Raw genomic sequence first — 25,332 nt, forward strand, 5'->3', positions numbered from 1 at the left:
CTCTTCCTTTACAGTAGTCCGCCTATTTCTCTTTAAAACTTCTATGAATCCGCAAATCTCCATAGATAAACCCTTGACAGTGATCCTCCAAAGAACTGCCCAATTATCTTTGAGGGAGACATGTTTGATGCTGAATGTTGCTTACTGTATATGGACTTTCAGTGGGACTTGAAAAAGTGGAATCACATAGAGGTTTTTATTCTGCTTGTTCTCTACAAGACATTCTACATGAAGAGCCAATTTCTAATGAGATTTAAAGCCTGAAAATTCCTTGAGAATATGGGGGACATATCATCAACGTCTCTTCATATTGACCATAACACCTGGTGTAGTGCTAAGCCCACAAAGTAGACATATGGTACTCAGGGGTTATTATCAACACAAATGCCTTTAGGAGGCCAACAGATAACACAGATATTTGAAGCAGAGAAGAGGTCAGACAATAGGGAATGGCGCAGACTGTGATGAAAGAGAAGGGGCATGTTCTGCCTGAATGCACACAAATTCAAATTCTTTTAAAACTCTGTGCTGACCAAAAATAAAGAAATCTGCAGTCTGTATTTAGCCAAAGGGTTACAAGTGCTGACCTTATCAATACAGAATATTATAATACATAATATAATAATAGTTGAATTGGATTTTCAGTTGTAGTTCCCTGACTTCACTGCTTCTCCCATAACTTTGCAGTCCCTCAGAAATAAAAAAGGAGTATTTCAGTTTCTTGCAGCCAGTCTCTCAGTTTGCTGGTGTCTTATTTCAATTCTGTGAGACCTTATCTTCTTGGTTTATGCAGATTTCCTTCTTCTCCCTTTCTTTTGGTCTTTTCTCTTAAAGTTTTTGCCTCGTCTTTTCCTTATACAGGAAGTGACAATGCCAAGCTGTCACTGATGAACAAGTATAAAGATAATATTATAGCCACTAGCCCTGTGGACTCCAACCACCAGCAAGCCACCCTTCTCTCTCACACCTCCAGCAGCCAGAGAAAGCGGATCAACAACAAAGCAAGAGGTATGCATGTCTGACGTTAGGGCTTGCGGGTGGATTCCTTCATATTGGTAGAGGCAGGGCCATTAATATCTTCTACCCATTCTCTCATGCGTGGCTGGAGAGGGTATGCCCTGGCACAGCCTTTCTGGAGGCCAGTTAAATGCTACTTACCAAAAAAATGTAAATGTGCAAACCTTTTGACCAAGTAATTTCACCAACAAAAGTCTATTCTTAGGAAATAATTGGACAAGTGTGCAAAGAAGTGTGTAAAAGGCCGTTCATCACATCATTGTTTAAACAAGCGAAAAATTGGAAATAGCTTAAATGTCCATCAACAGGGAATTGGTTAACTACCTAGCACATCTGTCTGCTGTCCAGCACTTACCATGCAGCCATTTGAAATAATATAGATCTATATTTGTTAATATGGAAAGTTGCCCATCCATCTATTAAATGGGAAAAAAATGAAGTTATAAAATAGAAGATACAGCATAATGTCATTTTTAAAGAGAGATTAAAAAACCTTTACCTGTTTCTGTGTCAGTAAAAGCCAGAGAGTATACACATGAAATGTTAGCAGAGTTTATCTCTGATTTAAAGGATTTAGAGGGCATTAGAATTGTTCCCTTTACATAGTTTTGTGTATTTCCTTTATTCTATTCTGTCTTTTTTGTATTAAATATATATAATTCTAGAGCCAGAAAAAACACAAAGATGTAATTTCCTATACCTCTTATATAGTCTCATATTAACAGAATCATAACCTGTAATGAGGGAAATTTCCCTTTCTTCCTATTCCACCCACTTTCCCTGGAGGTCCTCTCTGGCAGATAGGTGCCAGAAATGGCCCTAGTCAGAGGGAAGTGGGTGGGGCAGGGTAGAGCTCCAGTGATTGCTGTCCTAATGGTCTACTTCTCCAACATATCCGCGTATGAGGAAGCCCCAACCCCCTTGGCTATTTCTCCCAGATTGTCAGTCAGCTTACTTTCATTTTTGTTGATTTTCCCGTTGAACTTGCCCAAAGGTTTGGTGTCATGAAACCAGAACTGAAAATGCTTTCTTGACCATGCTGCTTTCATTACAGCTGGTTCCGCCTTCTTGAACCCTGAAGGGGATTCTGGCACAGAGGCAGAAAACGACCCCCAGCTGACCTTTTACACAGATCCTTCAAGGAGCAGGAGGCGTAGTAGAGGTAGGAATGATAGAGGTGGCAGAAGGTGGTAAAGGATCTGGGGGTGAGGGAGGCGGGGGAAGGCGAAGAGGTGTTGGGTTGGGTTGTGGGCTCTATGGAACAAAACCAGTTTCTGCAAGAAGAATTTTTGGACCACAACTGGTGTTTCCTCCTAAGGAAGAAAGAAGAGCCTAGAGTGGAAAATTTCAGAGAATCATCTCTCCCAGATAATGGCACTCTCAAACAAGTTTTCAAATTGTTTGAAAGGCTATTTCTTGGTCAGATGACTCTCAATTTCTTCTGGAAGACTCAGGAGTCATATTTTGCTGTTCAGACAAACAAAGTTAATAAAGTGTGTTGTATGTGAAAAGATGGATACTATATGTACCCCTGCTTCCTCTACCACATTGGCCTTGGGTTTGAGCTAGGCAAGGATTGGGGGCAGTGTAGTTGAGGAATGATCTATGGCCTGAAAATCTGTGTAATTGTCTTTGACCTTTAAGCCCCTGCCTGGTAGAATCACAGGACCCTGAGCCTCCCAGTTCCTTCCTTTCCCCTGGCAGGGTTAAGGTGGCTAATCCATTCTCCTCCACGTGGACAGAGCTGTCCTTCCACGCAGCCACTGTGTGCCACTTCACTGTCATGATCAGTGGCTTCAACTGTGGCTATTGCGGCCACAGCTCCCACTGCCTCTGACTTCACTGGTATCACCGCCACACCAGGGGAGTTCGGAGCACAAGCGCTAGTCAGCTTTACCAGTTATTTGCTGTGTGGTACTGGATAAGAACAACAAGTTCTCTGACCTTCAGTTTACTCACATGTCAAATGAGTTAACAATACCTTGTGCATAGAACATAGAGCTTTATCAGGATTAAATTATATTAAAATGTGCCTTTTTGGAGATTGCTAAAGCACTATGAAATCCCTATTGTTGCTGTTAGAACTCTCCATCATGCAGCCCCATATTTATACAGTGCCCCATCTTAAAGAATTTTAGGCAGCGTCCCTGTAAGATACAGTAGAGGACATTTGAGTGGCATCTCCTTGTAATACATTCCATAACAATTTCCTCAACCAATAGTCAACCAGTGTCTCCTGAAAGACATATACATTTTTATTCTCTCATACCTCCACTTGAATTCCCTTCATAACAGGTGTTCTTCCCAGAGATTTGAAGAAGCCCTTTTGATTATAAATTCCAGTTTCTATAGGCTTAACTACTATCAGCATAATAAAAGTTTTTCCGTCATTTTTCTCAAGAGATCATTGTGGCTCTGGGTATTCTAATATTGAATGGCCAGGTTCTGTGAGGCGAGAATGTGGATTAGGGTCTCCCAATCTCCCTTGATACTTATTACAAATTTTAGACAGTGGATACCCAACCTAGGCCCAGCTAATCCAGGCCTAATCAAAGCAGGGTGTGTCCTGCTTTACTAAAGTCTTGTTTCAGAAAAATCCATGGTAATGAATTAGTTTCTCAACAGCATGAAACTGTTCCTTTTAAATACCAAGGTCTCCTAATGCATCAACTTTTTACGCTATTAACCAGACTGTAAGCTTCTTAGGGGTGGGGAATGCCTAATTTATTTTTCCAAAGTGCCTAGTGAAGGATTTTTCCTGTAACAGATGCTTGTAAGTGTTTGTTGAATTGGATTGGATATATCCATCAGAGCAGCAAAAACATTTTATAACCCACCTGCTGTGGGTCAGGTTTGTGATAGGTGGTAGAAACATGAAAATATGGCCCAGTGATAAGGCTTAATTTAATAATATAAATAAAGTGAAGAGAGTACTCAGAAGAGAGGACAGTTAATCCTACCTGAAAGCAATGGGAGGCGAAAAAGGAGAAAGTAATTAGAACTAGGTTTTATATATATGTATATATACACATACACATACACACACACACACACACACACTGTACTGGGTTTCTCAAAAGAGGAGAAGAAGTCTAGGATAAGGGCATTTCAGTAAAGGAAAATGGCACATAAAAAGCCTTGAAGGGACAAAAGAACATGGTGTTTTAAAGGAAGTAAAAGTCGTTCAATATGGCAGCTGTCATCAAGTTATAAATATATACGCACACGAGATGGTAAGGATGAGGCTGGAAAATGGCTAACAAAGGAGCATGCACATGCCATGTGACTGAGTTTCTGCTTGCCTCAGTGGGGTGTAAGGAACCATTGGAGGTTCTGAAACCAGGTAGAGATGCTGGATTATGGGTCGATGATGCAGAAAGACCATAGAGACAGGAATATCCGTAGCAAGTCATTGAAATCACCTGAGAGCAGTGGCAATTGCCTGTAAACAGTGATGATTCTATGTGATAAGAGCTATAACAGCTCTTATCACACCTTATAGCACCAAGGGCTAGAACACCAAGGAATCAGTGAGAATCTGTTCTTGGAGGTTTCAGGGAAGTGTTTACAGGGAGATGTTGTTTGAGCTGAGACTTGAAGAGTAGGTGTATACCAGGCTGACAAGGTGACAAAATGGCCTTCTGTGGAGGAGGAAATAATCTGTGCGAAGTCACTGAGACATAAACTATGATGGTCTTGTCAGGGAGCAGTAAAATGTTTACTAGAATAGAGCTTAGGGTGCAGGTTTGTGGTTTTCTTAGGAAATAATGTTAGAAGATCAGCAGAAGCCAGAAAGTGTATGAGCTTGATTCCAAGGGCCTTGGACCTGACAAAAGAGCAATGTCCTGGTCTGCTCTGCTCCATGAAGGATCCTCCCAGGGACAACACGCAGGACAGGTGACAGCAGGGTGAGCTTGAGGCAGGGGAACAGGTGGATGGCTTCTGCTTCGGTTTAGATATAAGATGATATGGGTAGGGAGGGATGGAAAGAATGGAGGCCAGATAAGTTTTGGACACAAAATGAGAGAAACGCAGATCAAAACTACAATGAGATATCATCTAACCCCAGTTAAAATGGCTTTTACCCAAAGACAGGCAATCACAAACACTGGTGAGGATGTGGAGAAAAGGGAACCCTTGTACACTGCTGGTGGGAATGTAAATTGGTACAACCACTATGAAGAACAGTCTGGAAGTCCCTCAGAAGACTAAAAATACAGCTGCCATATGACCCAGCAATCCCACTGCTGGGAACATACCCTAAAGAGACAAAGATTTAATGGCATTGGTGAGGGCAGGGTGGGGGTGTGGCTTGTAAGCAAGAGAAAAGAGTTGGATATAATGGAGTTTTTAAATTTGAGCAACCAAATGTGTGGCAGTGCCATTGGCTGGGCAATGGAAGTAGTTGGAGGAGCAGGGTTTGAGAGAAGGTGGCGAGAGGAGGTAGTGAGGTTTTGAGAGAAGGTGGATCTGCATCTGAGGCCTGGGCTGGGCTGGAAACCTGTAAGCGTAGGAAAATAGACTGTATTATGAAAGGATAGTAACATGCACAGAATATTTCCATCTATCAAGGACAGAGGACCCAGAGACTACCTTCTGCCCTCAAGTCTCTCCTTTCCAGCTACTGCCAACACATGCACCCAGAGGAAACTGCTCCCCTAAAGGACAAGTATATCCATAAACCAAAAACTCATCCCTGTGTTCCTGAGGACATCAGTTCCAAAGGCACCACTGGGCCCAAAGACTGAGTAGTGCATTGTTCCTGTGTCCTGAAACCTCACCTGGATCTGCATTTTTATCTGGCTCCACACCTTAGTAGTTTCCTGGGACTAGGCATGCTCTCCAGCCTCTCTAACCCTCTATTCCTCCAGGGGAGCTGCCTCATAAGACTGGGGACACTAGTCAATGATGCGAGCCACATCAAACCCTGAGCACTGGAGCCTGACACACAATCATCACTTCATAAGTGTTAACTGCCACAAGGAGCGTCAACTCTTACAGATCTATTTTCCTCATCTGTAAAGTGGGTGGTTCCCATACAGACTCATAGGCTTATTGTAAGAAAGCAAATATTAAAAATAAAATAAGGTACGTAAAAAACTCAGCACAGTGTCTGCCTTAATGGAAACCTTTTATTGCTATCAATAATAAGTATTAACACAGAGCAGAAGAAAATTCCAAAAGACCCACACATTCTGTCGTCTTGCTTTCTTACTTTCCCACATCTGTTCTGCTTCCATAAGCATAAGGCTCCCCTGCTTAATGGCATTTCGTCTTCTCCCCAACAGGAAAAAAAAAAAAAGCCAAGAAACAAAAAATTAAAAAAAAATAACAATGGTACAAAAAAAATAAAGAAACAAAACACTCTTCCCTCCCTATCCCTATTTCCACCTCCCCAGGAGTGTTTCTTAATCCTCAGCAATGATTATTTCCTCCAATGATTCCAGGACTGTGGAGAGCATCCTGGTGTGACAATGTTGTCTGCTCATACAGAGCAGACATTCCTCATTTTCCTCATTCCAGGTCCCACAGAGTAAGAGTCACTTGGTAGGACTCTTGCCCATAGAGTAAGCACAAGCTCTTCCAGCTCAGGAAGTTCCTCCTGGAGCAGCAGTGTGCACAATGGGGGTGAAGTTGCTCTGTGCAGAATGCCCTCTGTGAAGAGCGATGGGAGGTACAGTGTGGGATTAAAGCATCCCGCCCACCCTTGGCAAAAGCCTGGAGCTTAGTAAGGTGACTAGGGAAGAGAATGCCCCCTCTATGATTTCTCCTGTGAACTTGGCCCAGGAAGAGTGAAAATGGCCAACAGACTATTATTGACCTGGAGGGCCACCAGTTGGCCAAGTCCCCTCTGACTCCAACTGATGGCATGGTGTCTGTGAGGAAGAAGGTCACTGAGGTCATGCAGCCAGAGACAGTTCCCTCCATGGGCTAGTTTTGCCAACTGTCTCCCCCGTTTGCCAGGATGAGTGGCAAAAAGCCAAGTTGGACTCTCAATGCCAAGCTTTTTACCACCATGTATCTTGCTTTTGTCTCGCTTTCAGTGGGTTCTCCCCGAAGTCCTGTGAATAAGACCACCTTGACCCTGATCAGCATCACCAGCTGTGTGATTGGCCTCGTGTGCTCCTCTCACGTCAACTGCCCTCTCGTTGTCAAGATCACCCTGCATGTCCCTGAGCACCTGATTGCTGATGGTGAGCCTGTTCTTCTGAGGATGCGACCTTGCCCCCCAAAAAGGAAAGTTTTCTGGTTGGGCAAAGGCTAGAGAAGACAGGAGTCACTGTTACCTATTACTCTACCGGGGGAAAACCAAACTGAAATAAGTAAGGATGAGGATACAATTGTATTGCCCATAGATGAACTTAGAACGCAGGTTAAAAAATAAACTAAAGTGATCACCTCTTCTTCTCTATGCCATCTCCCATTTTTGTTTGTTTTTAATACGTCTCTGTCTTTGAGAGAAATGCACAGCCCACTGGCTAGAGGAAGGAAGGCACCAAGACTCCCTTAGCCTTTGAAAAGGAAAAAGCTAAGTGGAGTAGTAGAGGTGTTTAAGAATTAGCCATGCTTTGGTTTTGTATGCCTGGGTGAGAAATTCCTAATTGCAGTAACTTGCTGTAAGCCTAGAACTCAGAAGTAATAATTTACTTTCATCCAGGGGGACCCCAATATAATGAGGGAGTAATATAGGTTCTGAGAGTCCCTGAATCATTTAAGCCCAGAGCACCTAATTGACTTGTTAATGTCTGTTCTCTGAGTTGCTGTAAGGCTGGAAACAGGTGGGGACTGTTCACGCAGTGTTAGAGGGCCTGCAATTCTCATAGCACGTGAAGACAGGCAGCAGCCCCTGTTCTTTGGAGGAGTGCCAGTGCCTGTGGCTGGGTCTGATGGAGCCATGCCATGGCCATCACAGGGCTCCTCTGTCCCTGTGTTCCTTAGGAACTCCCTGGAAAGACGGAATGGAGCAAGGCAGCAGGGCACTCCATGGCTGGAGAGTTCAATGTCTGGCCTCACAGAGGTCCAAGTGATGGCCCAGCCTCTGTCTGCTGATCCCTTGCTCTGGGGCTAATGATGTGCTAGGAATGGTGAGAGTTAGGATCTCTGATTGGTACTAATTCTCAGGTTGGGATTTCCTTGTCTTTGGTGGCTTGTGGACGTGTGCTGTGTTGCACATATAGGCATGCTTCCTTTCTCTCACCCTGCAGGGAGCCGCTTCATCTTGCTGGAGGGGAGCCAGCTGGATGCCAGTGACTGGCTGAACCCTGCCCAAGTGGTTCTCTTCTCTCAGCAGAACTCCAGCGGACCCTGGGCCATGGACCTCTGTGCCCGGCGGCTCCTGGACCCCTGTGAACACCAATGCGACCCCGAAACTGGTAGGCAGGAGCACCGGGCAGCGGGTAACTGTCAGAGAGATCATGCCTCTTGCAATCACTCCCTTGAAATTCAGACCATGCCTCCCAACTCCCCGTCCCACTGCCATCTCGAGCCTAGACCATGCGGACTGCCTGCATGTGGTTGGGCCGCAGAGCTTATTGGCTAAAACTGTGGTCATTTTCTGGCAGAAGACTCGGAAGGATACTAACTGTAGTCCCAAGCCAGAAAACTCAGTTTTAGGATGACTTCCATAACCCATTTATCCCATAGTCAGGGGATATTTAAATACTGGGGCTAGACATTTTATGATGATAAAATTAATGCATGTTTATTGTAGAAAACTTTTTAAAAATTAGAAAAGTTTATAGAAGAAAATGATAATCATCAATATTTCTATCTCCTGGATAAGTCACTTTTAAAATTTTAATGTCCTCCCTTCCAGTCTCTTTACTATGCATGATTTTTAAGGGCTTCCTAGAAGCATACTAAGTCTAGTAGAGTTCTCCTGCTTTTTTCACTTAACATTCCATCATAACTTTTCCAGAATCATTAAATAATCCTCAAACACATAATTTTAATGGCCACTTGGTATTCCATTGTATGTCTATATCATAGCTCATTTAAACAGTCCCCTATTATTTGACATTTAGGATGCTTTAAATTTTTAATTTTTATAAATACTATTAAAATGAACATCTTTACACATAAATGCTGGACACATTTGAAGTTATTTTCTTCAGATAAATCTTAGTGAGAGAGTACTGGGTCAAAGAGTAGGAACGTCTTCAAGTCTGTTATACTATCAAATGGAGCTGGGGTTTCCCTGAGGGAGGGTTCAAATTCTAGTGTGGCATGAATTAGAGCTCTCCCATTGCTCCTTGGGTTCCAACAAAGCCAGGAGCATGGATCTCTTATTTCAGTTTGCTTTGCACTTTCACTGAAGAAGACATTCACCTACAGTAGTCTCTATGATGGCTTGTTTTTGGTAAATTGAGTACCACAAATAGATCCTTCCCAAAGTAGTATGATCCCTTAGAGCAAAGGAAAGTGTTAAAGTGATATCTAAGATTCCCAAGCTAAACGTTGCTGGAGTTGGGGCCCAACCCCTGAAGCTTTTTGTACAGCATGTGCAGCCACCCCCCGCCAACCCCCTCTACCCCAGCCCACCACACTCGCATCTTCTTCAGGTGCTGAGGTAGAGAGATCTTAATAGAGGATGAGTCTAAGATATCTAGCCCTTACTTCTGTTATAATCTATGACTAGATCCCTCTGGGAGAGTAGCAGGTAACTGAAACATCTAAAATTCACCATCTTAGGTGTTAAAGTTGTTTTATGTGGGCCCATCACAGAGATTCTAGGACCCCATATGGAGGAGAAAGTACAACATTTTAAACATCTGAAGTCTAAGACTGTGCTTACTTGCTGCTCCTCCCACGCTGTCAGGCAAACACCAAACCAAACAGATGGGCTGTGTACCATGCCCAAAAGCTAGTATGCTTGGGAGAAATTAAAAAGAGCTAATCTCAGAGGTGGGGGCTCTCCATGCAACTGAGCTAGTCTCTGGTACCCTAGTTCTCCAGCTGGCTTGGATTGGAAGGATTTGGGACAATCTCAGTTGTTAAACTCACTTCTGAGAGAAGCTTGATCCCCGGGGGGAGCTTTGGATGCTCCTACTTGGATTTTAAAGAAAAGGAAGCACACCTTCAGTTACATGTGAAAAGAAGGGATTGGTGCTTTAGGCTTGGAGGGGTCTCAATGATAAACTGCCTCTATGCTTTACATTCACATTTGAATTCCTTAAGAAGTTACACGATTTGCCCAAAGTCCCACAGCTACCTAAAGCAGAGTCTGTGCTTTATTTATCATGAAATCTGCAAAGGTGGGATTATAAAGGGTTGCTTAATTTCCCCAGACATGTCAGATCCAACATAGTTGTCATTCAAAACTATTTAAAAAACAACCATTACTAAGCATTACTGTTCCATGTGCCAGGAAGCTGCTTGTCTACAGCAAAGCTCTCCCATCAACTCTTCAGTCCCTTCCAGATGTCTCATTTCTAATCCCTGCTGAAAATGACTTTGGGAAGCCCCTCCCCTGCTAATAGCTTCTCAATGTCTGTGACAATGAATGAATTTCCAATTGGAAAGACACAGAGGAAGACTAAAAATAATCTCCCAAATCCCAAGACAAAACTAAGGTGCAGCATCTTCATTTTGGATAGCAGCTGAGAAACAATACTGCAAAGACTCTCATTTTCATGAATGCTGGAATTGGAAAGCATTGGTGATGTGGTCATCCCACATGCTCATCAGTAAGAAACTTTATCGCCTCCCACACTCCATCCCAGAGCCTTTCTCCAAAGAGCTGAGTGTGGGAATTGGCTTCAAGTCAAGTCGACGTTATTTTTGAAATCCTCTAGCTAGCTTACTTGGAAATGTCATAGTGTTGGGACATGTGCTTTCCCAGCCATACTGAGGGGTCTGCCCATATGGATGCATGGAGCTGTGCAGTGCACTTGTGTACTTTTACACACACACACACACACACACACAAACACACAAACACAGATGCTCAGTCACTGCAAAGGAGCAGCCTCCTGGTGCCAGAGCTCTCCTCAGGCATCCTTCCTAAGAGCATCCCCAAGTGAGTCTCTGTTTACCTGTCACCTGCACCATGCTTCAGAACACCAGGTGTGAGAGACACAATAATGCACTCCCAAAAATGTCCACATTCTCATCTCCAGGACCTGTGAATGTGTCATGTTACATGGCAAAGGAGAATTAGTGATGCATATGGAATGGAGGTTGCTAAACAACTGGCTTTAAAACAGGGAGATTTGGGGGGAAGATTATCTGAGTGGTCAAAATGTAATCACAAGCGTTCTTAGAAGTGAAATAGGGAGGCAGAAAAGGAGGTCAGAGTGAGGTGATGTGAGGAGGACTCAAGCAGCCATTACAGACTTTGAATATGGAGGAAGGAGGCATGAGCCAAGGAATGTCAGCAGCCTCTAGAAGCTGGAAAAGGCAAGAACACAGAAAATAGATTCTCCCGGGTGCCTCCAGAAGGCAACATAGCTCTATAGATGCCTTGATTTTAGCCCAGTGAAACTCATGTTAAACTTCTGGTAAGATAATAAATGTATGTTGTTTTAAACCACTTTCTTTGTGGTATGCTTTTACTGTAGGAATAGAAAACTTATACACTAAGGAAGGAGAGAAAAGATAGGCCAGGCGTGGCAGCTCACACCTATAATCCCAGCACTTTGGGAGGCTAAGGGAGGCAGATTGCTTGAGCCCAGGAATTCAAGATCAGCCTGGACAACATGGCATAAACCCCATCTCTAATAAAAATACAAAAAATTAAACAGGCGTGGTGGTGCAACACCTGTAGTTCTAGCTACTCAGGAGGCTGAGGCAAAAGGATTGCCTGAGTCTGGGAGGTCGAGGCTGCAGTGAGCCGAGATTGCACCATTGCACTCCAGCCACAGTGACAGAATGAGACCCTGTCTCAAATAAATAAATAAGTAGAATAAAAAGAAAATACAAAAATAGAAAGAAAAAGCATTGTTTTGCTCCCTCTTTATATCCTCCTTGTGCAATTTATAGACTTTTCAAAGATGTATCAGGAAATCTATGGAAGAACTGGAGCTGGAGAATACTTGCTGATCTGTTTTTCATTCCAGCCTCCCTCTGTATTTCTATTCTAGCAACATGCTACCTGGGAGGGATGTAATATACCTAGAGCACTCAGCCCAATGCATGGGATATACTCAGCACTAGCAACTATTCTTAAGATCATCAAGTGCCCAAAGGCTTTCCAATTTGAACTTGGATGCACTTGAGAAATGGTAGGCTGGTACCCCAAGGTATGCCTGCCATTCCCAATCTTCTGCTGAGCACTGTGACCTCTTCTAACAGTTCTCATTCTATAACAATTTATGTTTTTATCATTTGGCTGTCTGGTAATTCAGCATGCATGTAAATTAGGTTCATTGCATTGACAATTTCAGAAAGCCTACTGTGTGCCCTTCCAGGTCAGGGGAGACCAGTGGGAAATACCTAGGAAAAAAATGGTTTTCGGTAAAAATAAGGATAGGTGATATTTGAGAGCTCACTGTGTGTCAAGCATTGTGCTTTACTTAGATTACATAATTGGAGCTTCACTGTAACACTATGAAGTAGATGGTACTCTTATTCCCATTTTACAGAGTTGTTGACTTATCTGCCCAAGATCACTTACCTAGTTAATGACCTAGCTGGACTTCAAACTCAGGCTGCCTGACTCAGAACTCACACTCCTGACCATTATTCAAACCTGTCCCCACTGCTCAAGCTGCAGGAAAGGAACTAAGACAGAAGGCTTAGAATTGTTTCACTTCTATGTGGCTGCAGCAGAGCCCCAGCCCCCTGATGCTTTGCTGTTAGCCCCCTTTGCCAACTGCACCCTGACATTCTCTCCCATATGTCCCCAGGTTTGTAACCCCAGATATGCCTCTGGTTAAGTGGGGCTAACAGCAAAACACTAGGGCTGCGTGGCTTAATGCTCCCTGGATCCAGCCAGAGGTTGACTTTCCCTGCACTTTGCAAGGGATTTTTGTTATGGTTGTATGTTTGTTTGATTGTTTTGGTTTTGTGTTTTTGATGGAGACACAGACTACCTGGTTTCAGTGACCTTTCTCTTTCCTCTCTCCCTGGCCTTCGTTCTGCCATATGGACAGCTGTGGAGGCTTCACACACCTGCTTTATTTCACAGCCTCCATCAATCCTGGCCACAGACCCCTCATTGCCCTTTTCAAGATATGTAGCTTTTATGGTTCTGCAAGGAGCATAGGCTTCCCAGCTAAATTAAGTTTTAATCTTTATCCAAGACGTTCACTGAAATCTCTTCTGTCCCAGGTCTTTCCATAGGCCAGACCCAACTATATGGAAATGTGTAAACCTGTTGAGGGGCATTCGACCCGCTTCCCAGACTCAAACCAGCTGCCCTCTTCTTTGCTTGCTCTGAACCGCTGTCTCTCTCTCTAACCTTCCCTGTTTTTGTTTGTTGGTTGGTTGGGTGGTTTGGATTTTTACCTAATTTGGCAGGGTAGCTCAGTCCCGATTTTGTTCCTGATACCTGGATTGCTAACACATGCTACACTCCATTCTGTGACTCCATTAAAGCACCTTCCTTTAGGATGTTCTTTTGGCACACTTCCCTCTGACTCCCTTCCCAGAGTTGCTTGGGGCTATTTGACCCTGGACTTGCCTCCTTTCTGATGTCTCTGCTGGGAAGGGAGATCAAACAATTAGATAATACCCAAGTCAGATATCTTACAAAGATTTCCCTTTTTAGAAGGAGCACACCCAATTTTATTTCATAAAAGCCAACCCCTTCCTGAAGCGTAGAAGCGGTTGAGGGCATTTGGCCTTGATCTGCATTTTCCTCATGGAGAACTTATGGTGAGCCCAGCCATGTCTGAGGACCCCTAGCTTCAAGGTTTTTCTTTAATCTTTGAATGAGATTTATGCCTCAGTCCTTCAGCTGTAGAATGGGAAGTGACCAAAAGCACTATCCATCATCCAAGGTACCTCGAGGCGTCTACTGTCAGGGTACCAAGCACAGATCAAGTGCAGCTGTCTCCAGACCCTGCACCAACTACCTTTCAGGGCCTTTTCTTTTTCACAGTGTGGTTGCCTGAGTGCTCCTGCAGGGCATACTCTATCTGGCTGGGCTCTCCTCCTTACCATGACACGTCTCTCCGTTGGAGTCCTATGTACACCACCATGGAGTCGGCGCCTCATGCGTTCCCACCATCTGTCACAGCAGATGCAGAGGCTGTAACACTTCTAGCTTAGGAGGGCATCCAACACCCTTGTGGGGTCTTTAAAATTCACAGCTAACAGTCGGAGCCTGTGCTTTCACGAAACCCCTCTTAAAGTCAAGATTTAGCAGTTGGTTGCCATAGCAACTCCCCCCATCAAGTCTGAAATCCTTTCGTTGGAGATGGCCAAACTGGTTTTGTGGAGGAATACAGACGAGGAATGCTTGGTGGGTTCCAGAAATGAGGATCCTGTGAGAGGCAAATTTTGGAGATCCCCAAAATCTAGCGTGATGTGTTTGAAAATTTCTCTGTTTCTTGGACTTTGGGCTGCGTCTGCCATTATGTGGAGGAAAGCTTTATTGGTTGTCGGCAGTATGTCCCCTCATTGTAATGAGTGACGGAAGTCTCATAAGGAGATAATGACTACGAAGGCAATTTGAGAAGGTAAATGTGCTATACAAATGGTAGGTATTGCTGTCATTAGGAAAATAAGGCTCGGCTTGAACTCTGAGCTGTTACTGCATTTATTTTTACATGTTTTGTGGTAACTAGATATCAAATGTGGAAGAGAACTCCCATTTTTGTCAATCCCTAATTCTAGGCAAGGCATCTAGCCGAGACTATTCTAAGAGTCAGAGTGATGGCTTTGACAAACTCCTAAGGTTACTTCCTGCTTCTAAATATGCCCATGGCTAATTGTCCACAGAAGGACAACCAGGAGAGTGTCTTTCCCGAAAGGAAAAGTATATTCGAGACCTTGACCTATTAATTGGCTTACATATCTGCATCTTGGGGGTGAGGTGTAAATATCTGTAAATATAGGGCAAATCCTTTAATTAATTTATTTTCTACTGCACAGTATTTGTCAAAGACCTACTCATATGGGGGAAGACTAACCTCGTTCCTTGTTTCTGCCCTATGTATCTTATAGTCTAGCATCCGTGCTTTCTTTGGAATTGAGAAGGTGTGAAGCCTTCTCAATGAAGCCAGGCTCCTGGTACTCTCTTCTTTTGCCCTCCCCAGTAGTTGCCTTCTTTATCTTTCCTTTTATCAAATAAACAGCCTTCATCCACAAACCTTATCATCAACCATCTAATTTAAAGCTGTGTTTTTCTATTTTTGGCTCAGAGCTCCCTGACCATTTCTAGATATAGCTCAGTACCACTGAAGCCAATAAACTTGAACCTACTGTGGATCCAGCCCATGTAGAAGCCAGAATTCACCATGCAGGAGACAATGTCCTGATCAAATACTCCCTGTGGGTTTTTTTTTTTTTTTTTTTTTTTTTACAAATGAAGAGGTTTTCACTCTACTTCTCAGAACATTGAGCTGAACTGCTGTGGGGGACAAAAATGGTGTGATCTGGTAGTGAGTCTCTGATGGACAGCTGCTTGTAGGTCAATCTTGAAATGAATGGCTAAGCTAAGATGCTAAAAAAAGCTCTTGCTCAGGCCCTATCCAATACCTTCCCCCTTAACTGTGAGGCCCCTTCACTTCGTTTTTACTGGATTTTATCTTCAGAAAGAGAAAATAGCACTCAAAGCTATTATTCTATTTATATCATCTTAAAGTGTTTCTTTCTGGGATAAAGAAATGGTATGCCCATCATTTCACTAGGACATGGCACCTTTGTTATTTACAAATTTTGGAAAGTCACACTTTGTTCTTTCACAAGGTATAAATTAAGCAGACATTTAAATAGTAGGAACTAGTGTTGTAGTGTAACTGGCCTCAGTAGTTTCGGCTACATCTCATTGCATAAAGAATTATTAACATAATGAAGCAGCAACAATTTTCTTCAAAATCAGTAGTAAATAGAGCAATGATTCTTAATCTTTTGGGGATCTTGGATTTACTTGTAAATCAGATGAATGTTATGGGACCCTGCCTCAAAAAAAATGCATATACGCACATATACAGTTTTGCATGAAATTCCAGAAGATTCATGGGTCCCTTGGTATACTAATGGAATAACAAATTATAATGAAACGTAGTGATATCCTAAACAAATGTGGAATTGTAGATGATTCTTCTGGTGACCCACTCCCAGATAATTAATCATTTTTACTTAAAAGCTAAAACCCAGAGTTCCTTTAAAACCATAATAGATGTAAGAGGCCTCCTGTGCATATAGTAGTTGTTCTATGAGCTAGCAGCCTGGCATGGTGGGAGAAAAAGGTCTGGAGTCAGACAGACATAGGCTCAAACATTAACTGTCACTTACAAGCTGTCTACAAGCCTTCAATTTTCTCAAGGCTGTTTTTCCCATTAGCATAACATAGCCAATAATACCTACTTTCCAAGATTCCTAGAAATATTTGGTGAAATAATTCACTTATGCAGTCTTTAAACATTATTATTCATCTACTATGTGCCTTGTAGTATACTGGGCATTGAGAAAATAAAGATGAAAAAGTCCTTTTCCTCAAAGAATTGTTGGTCTTTGTGCTTACAGAGCATATATAATAGATGCTTTCTAAATACTAGATTCCTCTTCTATGAAAAGTATCACACACTGGAGAATGGAGAGATTGGTTGGAGTATTCATTTATGTGAGTGGTGGAGAGGGGAGTATATGACATAATGGAACTTACTGTCTCATTCATGCTAATATCAGAGTAAGAGTTTACCCTGACTATTTCATGTTAATTTTTACAAACACAGACATGTTAATCAATTCCTTCATGTTTCTCTTTCTTCCTCCTTACCCTGCTTCTAAGGGGAATGCCTCTGCTATGAAGGCTACATGAAGGATCCAGTACATAAGCACCTTTGCATTCGGAACGAATGGGGGACAAACCAGGGGTAAGTGAGGGCATGACGACTTAGCTGGTTCCCACATATCACTGCTCCTTACACAGACATGACGTGGAGCAACTGCATGGAGAGGAATAGAGCTAAAGGGTGGCTATATTCTGAACAGCAAATGGGTAAAAATGTCACTATGCCTTTCCATATTTATACCATTCCAGTGACGTCCATATCATCTTTTTCTCCATTTACGAGCCTCTGACTCGCAGCCCTGCAGCTTCCAGCTGGGATCTGAAAATCAAGCTGTCCCTCTCTTCCTTTTCACACCACCACCAGCCATGAGGATTCCACAGGCAGAATTTAGCTGATGATTTTGTTGGAGACACATGAAGCCACAGAGACTCCAATGTAGCTCTCCCAGAGCCTGATAAGCTTTGCAAGACTGACATGAGTGGAAATTTGTTTTCACCAGGACTGTCAGCAGGGGTGACATACAGAGACTCAGGAAGTACTCTGTATTGAATAAGAGAGTATTTTTGCTTGATCCCCAATTACCATTTCCCAATGAGACTTTTGTTTTCCCCTAGACACACACGAGTGGGACAAAGTAGTTATCTCATGTATTCCTTTTTTGTTTTTATTTTTTACATTTTGGAATGTTTTATTGGGATAAAAAATATATAACATACAATGTGTCATTTAACCATTTTTAAGTATACAATTCAGTGGCATTAAGTAAATTCACATTATGCAAGCATCCCACTATTCACTTTCTATTGCCTTTTTTTTTTTTTAATTGAGATATTGTCTTGCTTTGTTGCCCAGGCTGGAGTGTAGTGGCATGATCATAGCTCACAGTAACATCCAACTCCTGGCCTCAAGCCATCCTCCCACCTCAGCCTCCCAAAGTGCTGGGATTACTGGCATGAGCCACTGTGCCCTGCCCTCTATTACTTTTTAAAAGCAACTTTTTAGTTTCCTTTAGATGTTGAGAGTTTACTTTCTGCATTGGCTGGGTCCTGAAGGAGGGTGGGAGGAGAAGGGGATCAATAAATGCGAACTAATAATAGCAATCAATGGAACAGGAAAAACTAGAAAGAAATCAAGGCAAAAGCCATCTCAGAATGGTTGCTTGGATTGCAAATTAGATATGTGTTTGCAGCTTGACAGGTGGAAAAAAGAAACCAATGTCATTTCAGACATCGCCATGGAGGACTCACATCCCTGAGGTCAATGATCTGCCCCTTCCGTGTGATTCTGATGAGACCTAACCTAGAATACTGAATGTAGTTCTGGACTCTCAAAGCAATAAATATGGTGACAAATGGGTGAGCGTTTGGAGAAGAGCAATAAAAATGATTGAAGAGCCCAAGGGAGTGATTTATGATAAAAGGATAGAAGAACTCAACTCTGAGAACTTAGCCAGCTGATGACTAAGTCAAGGCATGATAGATGCCCATAGATGTTAGGAGAGGGCAAATGTTCTGGAACAGGTTGAAGTTGAGGGATAAGGACAAGAGAAAATGCAGTTGGGGAAAGGAAATCTGAGTCACAGGTCAGAAAACTTGGGGAAGTCAAAACGCCATGAAATTTTTCTGTTCGTGAAAATGAAGGATTGCTCAGTTTTGGCAGAATTTGAGATCATATCACAGAGAGAGCCCACAAATTTTAGAGGAAGGTGTTTGTAGAAGGGCAGCTACATATGAGGCAGCCTGTTATTGAAAGATTGGGGAGAAGGGCAGAAGGTTTGGCTGATAGATGTGCAGTGGGATATGAATGAGTAATACCACTGGCTATTTACATTCTATGGAGTCCCCTTACCATCTTTGCCTCTGAAATGTTTGCATAGTTTCTGGGGATCCAAAACTTTAGCTAATCGGATGGCTAAGAATTGCAGTGGACTGTGGTTCTTACTGATTAAAATAGTGTAAAAAGTGATGGATAACCAATCTCTGTCTCTTAGCTGCTGACTTGCTGCTGGAGAAAACAATGACAAAATATTTCACTTCTGCCCTGAGTGATCCAGGCTGGCTCGCTGTAGTGACTGGATTTGGTGGTTAATCACTCAAGCCTCCACATCTCTAGCCTTGTAGACAGATCATGTGAGGATGGGCCTGACTTCACTTGATAATTGCATAAGCCTTCATCATTCCCTCTGGCTGTATGTAGAGACAGTCTTAGGTTGTAGACAAGAGTCTCAGGGGAAATGTTTGAGGTCCCAGCATAAGTGTCATTTAAAACAAGACAGGCTAAAGCAGTGAGTTATAGACTGACAGAAACATTAGCCCCAGGAAATAGACAAGAAGACCTAATCTGTCATTTCCATCTTTAATTTCCATTATTCTATGATCATCACTGTCTATGAGGTCTCATTTTGGACACTAATAAAATAATGGAGCAACTGTTAGGAGGAGGAAAAAAGTGACTACCTTGAGGATAATGGAACCAGGAGTGATAAGCAGTGTGAGTTTATATGTACTCAGTATTTAAAAAGCGCCAGACAAATGACTGTATTTTTCCTCATAAAATGACAAGGTAAGTGAAAAGTATAAGAAGCCATACATCTTGATTTAAATCAGGGATCCGATGCCATGTTTCTTTAAATGATTCTCACAAAATTAATCGAAATTTGTTTGAACATGAAGACTGTCACTCGAATTGAAAACTGTCTGACAGATTGCCAACTAATGATACATATTGGAGTATTATGGAAAAATCAATGGTATGTCTGATTTTCCTGAATATTTTATTTAATTCTCCTGAAGTGGAGGTAAGCAGCCCATGTGTGCATGGTTTTCACTTAATATTCTTGTATTGCATACATTAAAATAGCTGAACATTCCTTTGAAGTAGAACAACCAAATCCTAGGCCAAATAGTTAAAACAAATTCTTTAGTGAAATATCAAGGTCAATGTACCAGGAGAAAAGTAGCAATAAGCCTTTATGACTTTCAGACAAGGAAGAAAATTGATCAAGGACACTGATATAAGAAGTTACAAATTGATTTTTTTTTTGAGGTGGAGGAGTGGCACCTGCAACTTTACCCAGCCTCTGCCTCCTTCTAGTTTCCTGGTCCTGAATGTGCATGTGTGTGTGTTTGTGTGTGTGCACGCATGTGTGTGCATGTGTGTATGCATGTGTGTGGTGTATGTGTGTGTGTGCGTGCATGTGTGTGTGGTGTGTGTGAGTGGTGCCTGTGCATTATGTGTGCACATGTGGTATATGTGTGATTGTATGGTATGTACGTGTGTGTGTGTGTGTGTGTGTGTGTGTGTGTATGTGCATGACAGGAAGCCAGTTTGTTTATAGTAATTCTCTCACCACTCCATCATTTATTCTCCCACTCATTTGTATTTTCAACAGATATTCACCCCATTACCTATTGTGGTCCAGGGTATGCTAGGTTGTTATTTATAGAAGAAGATGTGGTTCCTGCTCTGGAAGAACTAACAGTCTACGTAGACAGTTGAAAGAGTAACAAGTAATTGCAATGAAATCTAATACTTATTAAAATAAAGATGTGAGCGAAAGTCTGTGGCATTGAAATTTAAGGGGTGACTTATGTGAGGTCAAAAATATGGAATAGGGTTTCATGGAGAATTTGGATTGTGAACTGTTCTACTTGCCAGATAACAAAGGTCATTCTAAGCAAAGGGAACTAGCATGCAGAAAGGTACGGAGACATGAGAAACATGGTTTTTTCAGGAATGGTAAATAAAAAGCTCAATGTAGCATAAGAATTCACTTTCCAGAGAGAGGATAAGAGGCTGGTAAGGTGGCAAAAGACTAGATAGCAAAGAGGTCTTGTTTACTGAGGCTGTGGACATTAAAGCCCCCATACTAGACCCGCTAGCAGGAGGGAGGGAGACGTTCCAGGTGTACTCTCACTACACTTTACTTTTTTGGGACCTTTCATATTAAATTTAAATGATCCTAAAAAGCAAAGAAACAAACACGAAACCTCTTGGGGTTAGCTAGACTTTTATTTATCTGGATTATCTCTGTAAAACATATTCCTAAAATTGTCCTATAGATAAAAGTCAAGACCAAACAGCCAAGAATGGCAGAGAATTGGAGACCATATGCAGAAAGCATGTGAATCGAGGAGGTTGCAATCATTTCCTGGTGACTCCAGTTCTGCCACAATTGCTCAGGCAGAAATGAGGCAGGTTGAAACATTTGTGTGTTGGTCTTAGTGGTGAAGCTAGTCACTTCAGCTCAGCCAGGTGACAGGGTCCAGATGGCAAATTACAAGATCATTGAATTCAGTGCACAAGAAGGTCCTATTCACTAAGAGTAAAAATAGCTTCAGAAAGATTTAAACAAAGTCACAGATGACAGATTTCTAATGGGTTATTAAAAGAACATGGAATGTTTGAGGTTACAGCCTTGGTCTTTGAGGTTGGCAACAAAATCAATCATTCCCTGCCACAACATCCCCTGTGACCCTGCTGCCAGGCACAGGACCCAGGGTGGACAGGTCTTACCCCTGCACAGTGGCTTACCTTGTCTTCTGTCTCCCCTGTATGAATTCACTGAATAACTCCTTGGCCTGCTATCCCTGTGGCTGCATAGACACAGCCGGGGACTATTAAAGTCTGTGTTTGATATTTGTTTGCTAGGACAACAAGGACAAATTGGAAATTTTCACAGAAGAGAATTGAAAACAATAAACAAGGGTGGAGGAGGCAAGAGAGATTGATTTACATGAAAATATTAGAGGAGGAAAAACAGATTTATGTAGCTACTTTGGAAATGATTACAAAAGACTATAATCATGTTTTTTTGTTAAATTAAAAGTACACCCAAGGGCCTCTAGATACAATTTTCAGAAGATTACAATTAGGTTAAATTCATGCATGTGAGGATTCCCAGTAAATAATAGCCTGATTTCTTATTCTGGCATCTCAGATACAGAGGGCAACACCAAGGAGATTCCCCACTAGAGAGATATAAAATATCACTAGATTTCAATGCTGAAGGATGGAGATAGAGCGATCATTCATGAGATGGGAAGTGACCTGCTGTGGAAAATGAACAGGTGTTTCTCCAAGGTGTTAGAAGCTGTTGTCAGGAATGGTCCTGCCCATCAGAGTACTTCTTCCTTACACTGCCTGCTCTGGAGGCAATGCACTTACCATGACATGCCAAGTAGGTGCACACAGGCACACACACATTCACTTACTCATACATGGCCCATGCTGCCTTAATATGTCATTCTCATTGTCCCAGGTGCGTACTGTCTTCCCTTCTATTTCTGCAACTTCTTCCTACTTCTCACCCGCTCAGGAGTGACTGCTTAGGGAATCTATATCTTTATAAGGAGCAAATGTCCCAAACCATAGGAGCCAGTTCCCACTTGAAGCCAAGAATGAGGACTGTGTTCATCATGACTGGCCTCAGCAACTCTGTCTTGCTCAAAACATGTCATTGACAGGAGGTGTTTTTATTTTGTCCTGCCTGAAGGATGTCATTCTTAACAGTTCCTTAGAGACCACTAAAAGGACAAAGACCACATCTGGTGGAGAGGATACCTTTGCCTCTGAGTTCTAGGATGAGGTGAGACCAGCCTTCACTAATTATTCAAAAAGATCCAAAATCAATCCCGACTTCTCCTGTCCACCTAAAACTGAGCAAGAACCTCCTCTCAGCTGTCATCAAAGTGTAAATGCTTAGACCATCTTAGGGCAGTGACTGGCATGTTGAGCTGTAGCTGTGATTCCAAGCCCAGGTCTTAGGCCATGTCTTGTTTCTTTGACCAGCCCAAAGTCTTCTCTGAGGTGACTCAGGTGGGGTCAGACAGTCTGCTGTGACATAGGAAATTTCTGACTCTTTGCCTATTTCTAGCTCATCATCTGGCTGTTACTTCTCCCATCCCTTTGCTGGTTTCCATGTCACTGCTGTCCCGTTCACCTTCATCCGACCCCTCAAACAAGATTTGCTGGCCAGACTGTGGCTGTTTCTTTATCTCTGGGTGCCCTCGTTTCCTGCCCTCCAGCCCAGACTTCATTGTCTGTGCCCAGCTTCTGTCATTGCTTTGCCATCCACAAATGGGATTATCTTCCCATTAGCTCTCTTTTAATTCTTCTTCCTCTCTCTCTCTTTCTCTCTCATCATTATCACTTATTGCTAACAAGGGTTTCCAGCATATTCATTCAGCAGTTTATTTTATTCATCCTCCTTCTCCTCTTCCTCCTCCTCCTTCTTCTTCTCTTCCTCCTCCTTCTTTCTCTCTCTTCCTCCCTCTCTTGCTCTTCCTCTCCCTCTCTCTCTTCCTCTCCCTCTCCCTCTTCCTCTCTGTCTTCCTCTCCACCCCCCCTTCCTCTCCTCTCTCTCTCTCTTCCTCTCTTTCTCTCTCTCTTACTTTTATCTTCTCCTCTTCCCCTAGGAGTCAATGAAAATGCCACTACCTTTTCTCTTACGTTTTTCTGTGTCCAACAGACCAAAGGGGCTCTTGGAATTAAACCTAAAGTTCTGTTTCTTCTCTCTAGAGGTGCCCTGCTGAAACCTGATTCTAGCAGAAACATTGTCCCTTAAAAGGAAAAAAACAAAAAAACCCTTCCTTGGGTGAGCAGGCAGGAACTGAGTGCTTGAAAGTAAATCTCCATCTACCAGGATTTCCTCCACAGACAGACTTAACAGAATCGTCCCCTCCAGTTGGCTTGGGAAACTCTGCACCTCCTTCTCAGGGATTTTCTCAAGCGAAAACATATAACTTGACCGATTTTTCATAAAACCCTTGTGGTCAGTCAGCTGAATACAGTGATACACTGTTCTTTGTAGAGGACATCAGGCTAAGAGGACATCTCTCCAGCAATGGAAGGCTAAAACCCAACCCATGCTTGCTAAGACAAGCCAACTCTGAGAGAAAGGGCACATCTGTCCAGATGGGTACTTTTTTCTAATTTACACAAAGGCCTTTGAAGAACTAGTGCTGAACTGTGGTCATTTTGAATGATGCCCTTTGCTCCCCTCTTAGAGGCAATTGTAACCTTGGTTACTCAGGATGATAAAAGAACAAAATGTGCCCTAATGAGTGACTCGTGCATGCCGGTTCATAGAGCAGCTACCTAAGTATCTTCTGATTTCAGACGTCTAACCCCAGAGATTTAAATTTCACAAGTCTGGGAGAGGGCCCAGAATCTGTACATTTGACAAGCTCCCACAGATGTTTCTGAAGCACAGCCAGACTTAAGAACACTTCTTAAGCAAGACATGGAGTCTCCAGACGCCTCGAGAAGGCATCCTTTTATCAGTTAACTAACTTTTTCCAATGAAAATAAGAATGAGCTTGTAGACGAGTGGCTGAGTGCAGCTTTAAAGATCCTTGCATTTTATTAATTTTTTTTTTTTGAGACGGCATTTCACTCTTGTTGCCCAGGCTGGAGTGCAATGGTGCTATCTTGGCTCACGCAACCTTCACCTCCCAGGTTCAAGGGATTCTCCTGCCTCAGCCTCCTGAGTAGCTGAGATTAAGGCATGTGCCATCACGCCCGGCTCATTTTGTATTTTTAGTAGAGACAGGGTTTCTCCATGTTGGTCAGGCTGGTCTTAAACTCCCGACCTCAGGTGATCCACCCGCCTCAGCCTCCCAAAGTGGCTGAGATTACAAGCGTGAACCACCGCACCTGGCACCTTTTATTAATTGGGAAAGGGAGAGCCAGAGAGGTGAAGTAACTTGCCCAAGGTCACATAGCTGGTAGTCAAGCTTCATAGTAACTGCTGGGTGTTGGAGACAAGTCAGTTGGTTAAATAAAGATTTAAAAGAGAGAGCAATGTGAAGAGCATATAATACTCTGAAAGTCAGGGATCAGCTGTAGATGGGAGATGGACAATCTATGGTTGACAGCCTGCTTCTCTGCATCCCGCTTTCCCAAGACTGAGGGATACATCTTCATCCCACCTCCTCCCTGTGGTGACGAGAGTCCACCTACAGTGCTGTCTACCCCCAGAGGAGGGGGGAGGCTCTGTCAGCTGTTGTCTCTGACTAGTCCAGTCACGGCACCAAGAGACTTATTTTAAACAGTGCCAGAGGCGGGAACACTCATATTTCCTCCAACATGTCCACCAGGGTGAAAAAAAATCAACCTCAATTTACCCTCTCATCTGCTCAAGAATGGAAGATAAATTGTTTCAATTTTATAGAAATGAATGTTTTATGTCTTGCCTATGCTTTCCAGATAGTGTCCTGCATTTGTATATTCTACTGCATGCATGGGCATTCCACTAGGAATGCTCCCTAGACTTTCATTTTGGGTTTCAGTCTAAAAATACTAGGTTTCAGAGTGCTGTTATTTTTCCTGGCTTTGGAGATTTTGGCTATTTATCTTTTTTTTTAATCAATAGAAAAAAATACATTCATTATCCCATGAGTGTAGAGAAAAC

At 42.7% G+C, this 25,332-nt stretch overlaps 1 protein-coding gene across 1 annotated transcript in view; it reads left to right on the top strand.

Annotated features, from left to right (window-relative positions):
- The window catches only part of ASTN1 (astrotactin 1), a 303,780-nt gene that overhangs the window by 132,969 nt on the left and 145,479 nt on the right, over nucleotides 1–25,332 (top strand). Inside the window, exons 4-8 of the mRNA XM_003824689.5 lie at nucleotides 862–1,008; nucleotides 2,072–2,179; nucleotides 7,062–7,211; nucleotides 8,223–8,390; nucleotides 16,916–17,000. Coding sequence (XP_003824737.3) covers nucleotides 862–1,008; nucleotides 2,072–2,179; nucleotides 7,062–7,211; nucleotides 8,223–8,390; nucleotides 16,916–17,000 — 658 coding nt within the window. The remainder of the gene's footprint in view (nucleotides 1–861; nucleotides 1,009–2,071; nucleotides 2,180–7,061; nucleotides 7,212–8,222; nucleotides 8,391–16,915; nucleotides 17,001–25,332) is intronic.

The sequence above is a fragment of the Pan paniscus genome, chromosome 1 (assembly GCF_029289425.2).
Source record: "Pan paniscus chromosome 1, NHGRI_mPanPan1-v2.0_pri, whole genome shotgun sequence".
Classification (NCBI taxonomy): domain Eukaryota; kingdom Metazoa; phylum Chordata; class Mammalia; order Primates; family Hominidae; genus Pan; species Pan paniscus.